The following is a 13,465-nucleotide window of genomic DNA, read 5'->3' as shown; positions in this document are numbered from 1 at the left end:
AATTGACTGATTTGTCTTATTCATAGTTGGAGGGTTGATAGGAACTCCAGATACCCAAATGTATGTGCACAAGCACTGAAAAAGTGAGTATTTCATGTAAATGTCCCCTTTAATAAATTGTTTTTGTTGGTAAAAATAAATCCTTTATTTAAGCATTAAGCCTTGATGATGGCTTCACTATTGAGGTCAGAGGTCGATGGACCCCTTTGAAAATGGCCGTGCCGGTTTTTCTTTGCCAAAATTTAGCCTAACTTCGGAGCGTAACTGAGCCTCCTTCCCGACAAGCTAGCATGACTTGTTTTTTTGGATTCCTTCGGCTTTCTAGTTTCATATAATATCTGTACCTTCACTATAGTTCTGAAACTGAATACTGCTGATACAGCCTCTGAAAGACAGTAAAACCGGTCGAGATTGGAACTTACTGTTCCTCTTAAAGGGGACATATCATGAAAAACTCCTTTTTTCAGTGCTTGTGCACATACATTGGGTATCTGGAGTGCCTACCAACCCCTAAACTGTGAAATAAGACAACCCAGTCAGTTTTTTGTGGGCTGTCTAGATCAGAAAACATGTGATTCAACAAACAATTCAGATCTGCCTCCCCTTCCTATGTCACATGCAGGCTCATTAGAATATACCTCCCACGGCTTGACTACCTTTGTAAAGGTGCACCATTTCTTTTTCAGACTGGGCTTTTTCAGGAGGGGGTCTTAAAGAGACAGGCGCTAAAAAACGAGTAGAAAAATAAAGTGTTTTTTTAAACAATAAAGCATGTACACATGTTCTAGTAGAAACCCAAAAATACAAGTATGAACCTGAAACTGAGCATGATATGTCCCCGTTAAATTTTCTCCCACTTTAACATCAGTGATGTCTGCAATAGATAGTTCCATTTTTTTATCAGTTTTTTTTTTTCTTATATACTATACATATATCACTCATTAATAAAGTAAGTCTCCAATAATGGATTTAATCTGTAAAACATAATAATTTTGCTTTTTTTTTTTTTCACGGGCAGAACTCACTAATTAAACAACAGAACAGTCGGTAATGGCAGTGAAATTGTACTGATCCAAATGTCCTGGAACAATATAATCAACACTGCTCTGGTCTCAGCTAACGGCTGTCTGACACCTTTAGCTCTGTAACCCCCCCCCCCTCCCCTCCTCAAACACACACACACACACACACATCAGTTAATTGCGTTAGTCATTTCATTAATGGCGGACTGATTGTTTTATTGTGTTGGCTCGTCAAAGAGGCCTGGACGCCCCAGTGGCTGCTGAAGCGTCCGTATTGATAAGCCTTTGTGTGTATGTGGGTGTAGCTGGTGACGGGGTGTACACACAGTGTGTGCTTGGCTGCTCAGTGTCAACGAGCCATCTTGTGGACCTGTGTGTGTTTGAGAGAGAGAAATTGTCAGGTGTACTGTGTGTATCAGAGCTAAATGAACGAGGCAGTGTGGATGCTCTGGAGCTGGTTGATACTGACATCCAACCTTGTGTTTTTGGGAATGGGTCATCTAGCACTGACGGAAAGAGGGGTGTGTGTGTGCACAGTACAGTACAGTGTATAACAGCGATGGGGATAGTATCATACAGAGCAGTGAGGGTAGTAGCAGCCAATGCAGCCATATTGATAAGGAGCGCTGGGTTATTATGCAGGTCTGTGGTGGGCAGAAGGTAATTAACAGGGATTAGGATTGTTGGAGGCATCATGTTACCCCAGTGAACACAGTTTATAACCTGCTGGGATTAGCAAGCAGCGCTCATTAGTGGAGGTGCAAAGATAGCACTTTCTCTCTCCACCAATATGAAAAGGTATAGTGCTTTATTAAACAACTACTTGATTTACAGTCATTGATGCTGCCTCTAATTAACCAGTTAAACTCCATCATTTGCATTTGCAATTACATATATGGTAGACCGGGGTAAGACAATGATCCCCCCTACCCCCATGTGTGTTATGTAATATTTATGTCATTTATGTTGCAGTTAAAGTAAGAGCAATGTCAAAATTTGAAAATAAAGTTAATGTTATGCAGAAATACCAAGTTTGGGTAGTTTAAAATGACTCGTGAGGGTTTCGTGAGAATCACTCCCTGGGGCATCTTCCCCGATCGTCATGATTTAATTACCCTTTAAATGTGTTTACTTAAAGCTGCAGTGGGGAGAAATGGAGCAAATATGATTTTAAAAAAAAGTTATGTTTATAAAACGGTCACTATATCCTGACAGTAGTGCATGAGACAGGTAAAAAAATCGTGTTCCTCTGGTGTCCTCCAGTGCTCCTAACGGCATCTGCAAGATTTCACAGACCGGAGGAAAACAACCAATCAGAGCTGATCTGGAGTCTGCCGTCCAGCTGCCATCTATGAGAGCCGGCTGTCAATCACTCACAAACTCCGATCAAACGGTCAAACTAGGCAGCGCTGATCAAATCAAGCCCTCGGTCTGGGTCTCATTCACATGAACGGAGGAAGGGAAATAACTCTGGCTTCGGCTATTAGTCTGTTTTACAACTTTTAGGACCTAATGATTTAAATAAGGGCTATTAGAGTGTTTTACTGGGGAGTTCATTTACCTCCAAAAAAAATTATCTGCTAATCTACAGACGTCTCTTTCCCAATCTAAGTCTATGGGAAAAAGTCTTTTTTGGGCCCAATGGCATCACGTGCCGGACACGGAAGTTGTAATTCTACCGTTTGGCCGCTACGAAAATTTGCTTCGAAGTCCGGCGTTCTTCCTGGAGGCTTGGGTTGAACCCACAAACTGATATTGAAATCAAGTTAAAACAAATTACATTTAATTTCTTCAAATTAAGTCGACTTTAACCCATATAGCCTAATCCTAAACTATATGCTGTAGAAATGACGTAGTTCCGTTCATTTGGGGTGCCTGTACTGACTCACATATAGCTAACAGGTGGCTTCAGATTTGCTGTTATGGTAACGTTACAGTTGGCAGACAGGCACATTTTTACAAAGTCAGCAGACAGCCTCGCCTTTATCCACCATTTTTCTTTCTATGGCGTTGAATCCAAAATTCTTCCGCACAGTATTTCTCAGATGGTTTTGTGTCATGTTTATCTGTTATTTTCCTCCATTTGCATTAGCAAAGGGAACAACAGTTGCCTAGTTAACTGATAGATCAACAGGACAAGCAATAGACAAACACCTTATAAACATTTGATTTTACCAACACCAAAGAAATGCACTTCGACTTGTTAAATAATGTGTGTTTTAAATTGAATCAAGAGTTCAGCTTCTCTTGCAGCAGTGGGTTTTAATGTTAGGCCCATCTATGTACAGTGCACCTCAGATGACTCCATGAACACATTTGGATATTTAAGTTGGCATCAAGCCTGTCATAACAGCAAATGACATGTTTGATTTACCTATAGGCATGCTTACATGAATGAATATGATGCAACAGGCCATGAAAGGAATAGGATGACATATGTTTAGCCTTAATATCTGACAAACTAATGTTTGTGTTGGGCTTGTTTATAAGTTAATATCTGTGTTGGCTCACTGAGGTCAAATCCTTGTACCGTTTCACAATGAGGGTCAATTGAGCTGGTCAGCCTGATAAGAGTACCATGTGGTGAAGATTGGCCAATGGCACAGAGGCAGACTGGACATTGATGGAGTGCTGAGATAAAGAGGGTCAGAGGCCCCATGGGACAGGAGATAGGATACTGGCTGGACAGACGCTGGACTTCAGACTCTGTAGCCAGCAGGTTAGACTGTCTGAGGAGTCATGTTTGGGTTAGTGCTTGACCTGGGACAGAAATCTGACACTGACCCGACTTTAAACCTGGAACAACCCGAACCTGGAACATTTGTGTCCAAACCCCAACAGAATTTGACAACCATCATGTGTCGGGAGGCCGGACCCCAACAACTCAGATATATCCTCTTTAATTTGGTGTATTCTAACAAACTGTCTTCAAAAATATTTGTGAAATCGAGCTCCACTCAAAACCTGAGTCATTCGATAAAAAATTCAGCCCAACCTGACCCAACCACAGCAGGTCAGGTCAGCTCTTGTTGCGTCTGGCATCAGTGTCACGCTCTCATGTGCACCGGGGCAAGAGAATGAAAAAGTAGGGCTGGTTACAGTGTGACATGGCTGGTAAACAAAGTGTGCCGGTACCTGTTTAAAAAAAGTGATACAAGTGATAGCACTTAAAGCTGTAGTGGGTTGAAATAGAGCTAATATGATTTAAAAAAAATATATATATTTTTATAAAACGTTCACTATTTCCTGACAGTAGTGCATGAGACAGGTAATCTGAAAAAAATGATGTGTTCTGTTGAGGAAATACCAAGCACCGCCCACCAGCCGGAGCACAGCCAATAGGAACGCTCTCTCTCTCTGAAATGACCTGTGATTGGTCAAAGTCTCCCGTCACGGCCTAGAATGTTTTAAAGCCTGAAAACAGAAAAAAGTCTGGTTATATCTCTCAGAACACTTGAATTACAATATGCTGAAAGGTTATGGTTTTTTTTGTTCAATGATGCCAAAAATATTCTTCCTACTGCAGCTTTAATGAAGCACATAAAGTCATTTTTTTCTGAGAGCACAGACTTGGTTGCATCAGTGTTGATTGTAATAAAACAGATACTATCAGGTCGTCTAGTTCTGTAAAATTTGATCACTCTGTGGCCTGTGTGTAATTCATTATATTGTTGCAGAGCGTCATGGCAACCTTGAGCTGTGAGTTAAGGGAAACATACCACTTCCTGTGTGACTTTGCCACAACAGCGAAACAATATTTTCAACCGCTATTTGCCTTTAAGGACTCCTTTTATTAAATTAATGTCGACTTCTCACTGCCTTGCGTCCCTCCTACTTTCTTCCCTCAAACCACACTCCTTCCTGCTCCCTCCTCCCCTCCATAACCCCAACACCTCCCCCGCCTCCCTTCCACTACCACCACCACCACCACCTCCTCCAACCCCCCCACCGGCTGTGGGAAAGCCATTTTATCAGCGTCTGTCCGTTGTTCTCTGGTGGGGATAGATACAGAGAAGATAGATGAGTGTTTTGACATGGAGAGTGTTAGACAAACACTCTTATCAGGCCCGCCACTTTAGACCGACCCCCCGAAACAGTCGCCTGAACCATGGGCGAGATGAGAAGGGGAGGGGAGGGGGGGACGGGAGGAGAGGAGAGAAGGGGAGGCTGATTTTGAATGCGTTTTGATCAGACAGAGAGGTGGACGGTCATAACGAGAAAGACTCCCACTGTTGCTCGAACTTGTTCATTTATCCTCAGATGTGCAAAAAGTTCTCTCGACTACAGCCTGCTGCTCCTACTGCACTCAGAGCTGTCTTAAGTTTTTAAATAGATGGATCAGTCCTCCATGCCTCCCAGCTAACTGGCTCTATCTGGGCTGCAGCAGGCTCAAACCACAGCCTCACTGCCACCCTTCTACAGTTATCAATTTGAGGAAGTACACAAGAAGTTTCCCCTGTTTGAACCGGCCAGGACAGAAAGTGCTCAGCTTGTATCAAAAACTCCCCCTGCTGTTGAGCTGTTGACAGTAACTGCTGCAAGGGTTCAGGTCAAGTTCAAGCCACATGCTGCTTTTGCTATTGTTTTATTTTGTTCTGCCTTTTCAGCCAATGTGATCTCTGCTAAATGCTACGGGTCATGTTTCAACCATTAGTGGTTTTGAAGGCCATACCATACCATAGTTTCTACCAATACTTAGTATCTATTAATCAGTATGTTGATGCCATAAGCAATTCCCAAAATGCCAAAACATCTAAACTCTTCTTAAAAGCTTTACTGGTAAAATGTTATTGGTAAAAGTGAGTTCAGACTGTATATGAAATATAAATTTAAAATGATGTGATGTGTGAAATGCTTACAAATGTTGATATATTTTTTTAAATAGTCATATTTGTCATTGATGGCACTGCCTGGATAATACTAGTTTTTAATGGTAAGGTCAATATCACTTTGGTACATTGACATTAGGGCCGAGTATTGAAAAAAATCTGGTGATACGATATGTATCACGATACAGGGGTTACGATTCAATATATTGTGATATATTGCGATACTGTAAGCAAGACCATATATTGCGATTTATTTAAAATCTAATTTTAGAAAAACTGTCAGTATAAAGAACACACCACCATATGCATAAAATCTGAGTGAAAAAAAATTAACTTTTTCATGCAATCAGAACATTGGGATCTGCATTTACATTTATCACAGTCCCTGTAACATCCAACAGCATCATAGCTCTACTTTGAGAGGGAACATCTCTGCAACATAAATAAAGTATTGACTGAGTTAATCTTTGCATGTAAACTATCAATTAAAAATCAATACAGTGTTTTTAAGAATCGATACAGTATCACAAAACATAATATCCCGATATTCGATAGTTCCGATATTTTCTTACACCCCTAATTACCACGTGTCCAACGTACAGTCGGCTTATATCAGCTGTTATATCAGATGTTAACCGCTCCTCTCTTCTTTCCTTCCTCTAGATGACCTGGAGTTAAGTGAAGAAGGCGGTGACAGCAGGGTGGTGGCTAGCAGGGACCTCCATCCAGACACGACGTGGGGCCCCTACGCAGGAATCCTCCAATCAGAGGGCAGCACAGATGATCAGGAGACAGAGGTAAGAGCTCTGATGCGATCACTGTCCAGTAACCACCGTTACTGAGAGTGAGATATTGTAACTGTTTATTAATTATTTTATTATAGAGGAGCTCTTAAATTGAAATGACATCATTCTAAAGTAACATCATCGTAAGCATGATGAAATACCCATTGTAAAAAAAAAAAATGAGGTTTGAATTCTGATCCTAAATTTAAAGCACATTTTTGTCCAATCAAATTCAGTTACACTAATTAGGCTACAAGTTGTTGTTGAATTTCTGAATTTTGAGATGTTTCTCTGTTTTTGGTGGCCTTGTCAAGTGTTACATGTAAACCACTGAAGATTACGGATATTCTAAAGCATAGTGAATTTATGTTATTCTCCATTATGAATTGATGACAGCACACAGTGCACAATGACTAGGCTGACCATTCATGATGTTTGTCTATATTTTCTAAATTCCATGAGTAATATTTGACATACAGTAACTATCAAGCAATTGAAAGTTCGTATTAAGCAGTATTTTAAAACAGATTAAGGCTGTCAGTTAGTGTTTACACTACACACTAGAATAATGTTGAAACCATGTGTTGATTAATTGATTAGTTTATTGATCAGAAGATAAATTGATCAGAATTGTAATGCTAAAAAACAGCATTTGTTGCAGCTTCACCATCATTGTATATTGAATATCTTTATGTTTGGGCTGTTGGTTGACAAAACAAGCAAACGGGAGACGTAATCTTTGGGAATTCATTTGCATTTTCACATTTTTCTTACATTTTATAGACTAAATAAAATTTGACTGCTCAAAAAATAGTTTGATTTGATAATGAAAATTATTGTTAATTGTAGCCCTATTTTTGACTCTTCTAAATTGTTAAAAAAACGAATACTAGATTTTCTTTTGGCGGTTAATTTGACTGACATTCTCATTTAAATCATCATTATTTGACAGTGAAAATACGTATAATTTATTATTTATAAATCTTTACATGCAGCCCTAAAGTAAGACACACCAATCTTATAATACACATATTGTATATTGTAACATTGGGGTGAGTGTATGTTGTTGTTTAACTGCAGCGGGCTGAGGTGAGACCTCCAACTAACTGAAGAGATTTCAATTGAAAAGGTCAAAGGTCAGAGGTCGGATGGTCGGGTAGCAAAGAGAGACAATGAATAAACACCTTATCACGTATGTGTGTGTGACAGCAGTTGGAAATGAAAACAGCTGTGTGTGTGTGTGTGTGTGTGTGTGTGTGTGTGTTTGTTGTTTGGGAACAGTGTGTGGGACCGGATGGAGCCCTATCAGAGGCTGGGTTTGTGCATCATGTGCAAGTCCATCTAATCATATGATACTGATGCTGGGAGAGGCTTCCTGGCATGGTGCACGAATTCAGACAAACACACACATTCAATTCAATTCAATTGAACACACACACACACACACACATGCCGGGCCAATCATGCCCACCATCATTCCTACCTATTTTTATTTTGCAATTGCTCTACCTTGCTGTACCTGGTTTACTTGTCTTATCTGAAGTTGTTTTAAGTTTTTTGGCGCCAAATGTTGCTCAATAAATTTTAGTTCAGCTGAGCCCAATTTAACCAGTCCGCACGGGTTTAAACCAGTTCACAAAAAGGTCCACCCAGTTCAAATAAAGCCAGATGGAGTTTATACCACACACTCAAGCCTTTCGCCATCAGTACCATCTCCTCTCCTCTCCTCCTGTCCTCTTCCTTCCTGTCCTCTCCCACCCGTCTTCTCTTCTTTTCTCCTCTCTTCTCCCCTCCCGTCCTCTCATCTCCCCTCTCCTCCTGTCCACTCCTCTCCTCTCTTCTCCCCTCCCGTCCTCTCCTCCCATCCTCTCCTCTTTGCTCCTCTTTGCTCCTCTCCTCTCCTCTCCTCTCCCCTCCCGTCCTCTCCTCTCCTCCCAGCCCTCCCCAGACGTCCGCCTGTCTTTTATCTCCACATGGCGCCATCCTCCTGGACAACAAACCCCAGTGATTGATTCCTGCTTGATAGGCTCTCATTTCTAAGATTTCGTTTATTATCAGTGAGGTTCTGAGTGTACAGATAGATGTCTGTGCATGTGTGTGTGTGCACGAACACACACACACACACACACACACACACACTCACACACACACACACACACACACACTCACTCACCCATCACCTTTTGTTCTTCCCCTCCCTTCCGCTGCCCATACCGTCCTATTCCTCCTCTAAACTGTAAAGTCAGTCTCTGCTCTTTTGAGGGCTTTGCATTCATATGGAAAGCATCTCGTTCTGACTCTTAATGCCCATTTTCTCTCTTCTTCCTCATTTTCTGCCCCCCTCCTCTCCTATCTGTGGACTGAAGAAGTGAGGAGACGGACCTTCAGTATCTGCTGGAGATAGTGGCCGTAATCTCACATTCCTCCTGTGTTTCTCCCCCTGTCACTCCACATCCTCCCCCTCCTCCATCCATCCCTCCATCCCTCCCTCGTGGGTCAGCAGGGGTCAGGGCTATCCTCCTCAGTGTGTTGGAGAGGAGAAATCTGCTCCTGCTGCGCCGCTAAAGCCCGAACCATCACACTGCATTCCTCGATTAGTTATTTGAAGAGATTTATTCCAAAAACAGTGGATGTAAAGGACAAACTCAGTTTACATACCTTTTTATTTAGATACAAGATAAGTATTTAACTTCTTAAGCCCCAGGGTGCTGGAAGGTGTGGTTCGTCTAGACAGACATACCCAAATTAAATCAAGAATAGCTCAACAACTACCAGGTCTATATGCATGATCTTGGTCTCTATGGATAGGTAAGACCTCAGAGAATTCATCCCCAGTGCAGTAACATTGTGACTGTTACTATGCCTGAGTAAATTGTAATGAACCAACAGAGGTGAAAGGAAGTTATCGCTTTTATTGTTGTAGTCTGAGTAACGTGACGTCATATCTGTTCCTTATCCGTCAACCAAAACAAACCTCAGCTAGCCGAAACGAGAAAGTAGAAAAGGGTTGGAGGGTCTGCGTGGATACGACCTGCATCCTCACATGTTAAATCCAAAGTGGTAAACACTACACATCCAGTAAAGTATGGAAACACTTTGGGTTTCACAACATTGACAGGAAAAGCAGAGCTAGACATCACGGCTAAAGCGGCGCACTAACTCTGTCATGGACAGGAAACGTTATTGTATCGCGGTAACTCATCTCATCTCCGTGGTGAAATGGGCCGACGCTACAACTGTAGAGCACCCATATACTGACATTTATGTTAAATGCAATCAAACGGCCCCGATGGAGCTGATCATGGATGTATAAAGAGAACGGAGCTGACAGAAGATGCTAGAGACCACCTTGGAGAAGTTAGAGGAAGTAGACACGTGTGACTACGTCCGGTTTTCAAAATAAGGTGTTAACAAAGGGAACTGTATATAAAAAATACATATATAGAAATAAGATTGATTGGATTATATTCACCAGAAGTATAAAACATTACATGTCCCTTATAAATTAAAAAGAAAATATCACTAATTTGTGAAGGAAATGTCTTTATTCTTTGATTTTTGCATTGCTGGAAAAAATATAATAAATAATGACTGATATATTTGACTTCACGACATCTCTAACTACATACATACTGAAAATCAAAAAATGTTACCGGATTAATTTAGATATTTTCCAAAGTAAAAGTCCCTAGAAGTGTATGATTCAACTTTTACCCATGGTCTAGTGTTAAAAAAGTGAACAAAAATCTCAATAAATCGTAATACCGAATCGCAATACTTGTAGAATCGCAATACTTAAAAATCGCAATACATATTGAATCGGTACCCAAGTATCATTATAATATTGAATCAGGAGATAGGTGTATCGTTCCAGCCCTAGAAAGCATAGCCCAACGTCATTTTTTCTGTTTTCAATTCATTAGCCATGGAGAAAAAACTGTACGTCCACACACACCCGTCTGACAGAGCCGGTTGGAATCCCCTTGAAGGAGCATTTTTAAACTTGCAAACTCATCGTGGTGCAGACAGTGCATTTTCATTTCCAAGATATCGTATGTAAAGTATGTAGGGGTAACAGTTTGTGATGTACATTTGTATCTTATCTAAGTAGAAAGATGTGTCTTTAGGCTGGACATGGGACGTGCCTTGTTGAATTCCCTCTATCGTTCATCTCCCTGCTTTGGACATGCCTTCACCATCTGCTCACCTCCATATATGTGCTTTTTTCCCCCGCCAGATCTTTCTCAGTTGTCTATCTTTCCTCACTTCTATCTTACTTATACCACCTGTCTTCCTCAGTCCTCATCCTCACTGGGCTCTGTGAAGCCCCCAGGCCTTGCCCCCCATCTCTGGGTGAGATTGGCATGACCTCCTCTGCAGTTTCTGCTGCCCCTTCCAGCATCGCCCTCTCTCTCTCAATTTCTCTCTCAACAAAATTTGCTTCTTTTTTTGCCCGGACAGATAAGCTATCAGTTTGATACGAGGCCTAACCGGCAACACAACTACATTGCGACACATTTTGGATGTGCGTGCACACTCAAGTAACACATAAACAAGGATAAGATATTAAATGCAATTACTATTTTTGGTAACACTTAATTTTACAGGTCCAAAAATGTCATGGTAAGTAGGTGATAGTTAGCAAGTAACATATTTGACATTTCTTTGAAATTACCCCAATATTTACCTAAAATATATACAAAATTACAGGTAATAAATTGCTGGTAATTTCTTTAATACATTTCCAGGAAAATAATATAAAGTTAATTGATAGGCATGATGCAAACGCTTTATTCCCAGGTCCGCTTTTTACTGGTAAGTAGATGACCTCATTTATATCTAATATTAACGTCAGGGCAGCAGGGGGTGGATCATAACCGCTTCCCTTATATGTAACTTCTGCATAACAGGCGTGTAACTGAATTGTTACATCTTAACTTCCAACTAATTTCTTCCTAACTTCTGCAGAGCAGTCCATTAAATTGAAGGTAGTTTAAACATTTTGGGGTATTTATTAAGAAATTTCAAAGAAGTTACTTCCTAATTATTATCTGTTTACCAGCGGACATGGAAGTAAAGCGTTTGTAATCGTGCCTATCAATCAACTTTGTATTCTTTTCCTGGAAATATATTACACAAATGACCAGCTATTTATTATTGCTTATTGGGAAATAGCAGAGTATAATGATTAAATATTGTTGTAGTCATTTTTGTTAAATTTTGAGGTAAATATTGAGGTTATTTGACAGTAATTTCAAAGAAATTTCAAATACATTACTTGCTAATTATCAGCTACTTGCCATGGAATTTGCGTACCTGTAAAATGAAGTGTTACCCTATATTTTTTTATCTGAAACAATATAAAATGAAATGTCGTTGATGTTGTCTTGGCATGTATGTGTGCTATCGTATGGGTGGGGGTGAGTTTGTCAGTTCTGAGAAATAAGGGTGGAGCAGAGAGAGAGGCAAAGAGAGGCAAATGAGATCCAGTCCTCGCTCTCCCTCCAACAGATCTCCTTCATTAGATTGGTGGCGTGTTAACTGGTCTGTGTCATATGGAAATCCTGCCATTTGCATCTCTTGAGAAAGAGGCGTAAAACCATTTATCTATTTAAATATATTCTGGCTGATATGGCTGTTGGACTTTAGAACAGGGTATAATAATGTTTACTGATCAACTGATCAGCTGGCTGCTGATTCCTCACTGTTTTTGGTTGAGTGAACAACCACGTCCTCCTCGGCGAGCCTCCCCTGGCAACCCAGGAGTGAGCACACCACTTCTGCTATTCTGATTGGATCGCACATAACAAATCTGATATTATATCTCCTCTCCTTCTGATTGGATCCTGCTTTAATTAACTGATAGTGCAAGTGCATGTGATTGGACCAAAGTTGTAGGATTGTTGTGAAATTTCAGCTCAGATGAAGTGAAAGAGTGATGAGGCTGAAGTGTACGTATACAGCTAGAGTTTGTTGCATCTGTTGCATCTTCCCAAAGGACAGATGTCCGAAGTGAAGTCCCCACAGTGTACCACAGGAGAAACTCCTCTTACAACATTGTCCCTATTGTTCTCCCTCCTTCAGCTGCTCACCCCACCCCAATCCTGTCTTTCGTGGAAAGGCAGCCTGAAGGCACGATCCTAGAAGGAGCAGAGTAGGGGAGTTCAAAGCGTTATCACGCGCCGAACGTCTTTTCATCATGTTTTAGAAACAAGCGTTCGCACTAATCCCCCAATAATCTCTCCAGGAGAACTGGGGCGATAAGGCGCGCCACCCACGGCTTTTCAAACACTTTTTGGGTAGTCTCTTCTCACTCCCTATCTCTCCTCCCCTCTACCTCCTCTACTCTCCACTGTCTCCTTCCCTCACTCCCCTGGAAGGACGAGTGAAGGTGATCACCGTCTCCTCCTTATTCTCTCTGGAGCTGTTTTCTTTTTCTTCATTTTTTTTTTTTGCGTCGACTCTGAGCCGGTTTGTTTACATCCTGATTTTGATCTTTTTTATCTGGACTCATCAACAGTGTTTCTCTGCCTCTGTTTCTCTCTCTCCTCCGCCCATCAAATTAGAATGTTAATTAAAATGGTGCTCCTTCAGAAGATGACAAATCGATGATTACGCCGAGTGTTGAGACACCTTCCGCGATGCCCCCCAGAAGAACGCAAAACGCAAGGAACGTTCTTAAAAAGAAACTAGAGAGCAAGAGCAAGAGTTTCTATCTTTAAAGACTCGGGAAAATAATAAAGAAATGTCCCCGTGTTTTTAAGTATTTATACATCAAAGTACCTCTCCTATCTTCCTGTAAAATGTTGAACGATTTTTGATAAGTAAA

At 41.0% G+C, this 13,465-nt stretch overlaps 1 protein-coding gene across 1 annotated transcript in view; it reads left to right on the top strand.

Moving 5' to 3' along the window:
• Positions 1-13,465, top strand: part of zfpm1 (zinc finger protein, FOG family member 1) — a 123,816-nt gene that overhangs the window by 86,772 nt on the left and 23,579 nt on the right. Inside the window, exon 4 of the mRNA XM_037767050.1 lies at positions 6,515-6,648. Coding sequence (XP_037622978.1) covers positions 6,515-6,648 — 134 coding nt within the window. The remainder of the gene's footprint in view (positions 1-6,514; positions 6,649-13,465) is intronic.

The sequence above is a fragment of the Sebastes umbrosus genome, chromosome 4 (genome assembly GCF_015220745.1).
Source record: "Sebastes umbrosus isolate fSebUmb1 chromosome 4, fSebUmb1.pri, whole genome shotgun sequence".
In the NCBI taxonomy this organism is placed as follows: domain Eukaryota; kingdom Metazoa; phylum Chordata; class Actinopteri; order Perciformes; family Sebastidae; genus Sebastes; species Sebastes umbrosus.
The sequence above is the reverse complement of the archived record's forward strand: the minus strand, read 5'-3'. Positions and strand labels throughout refer to the sequence as shown.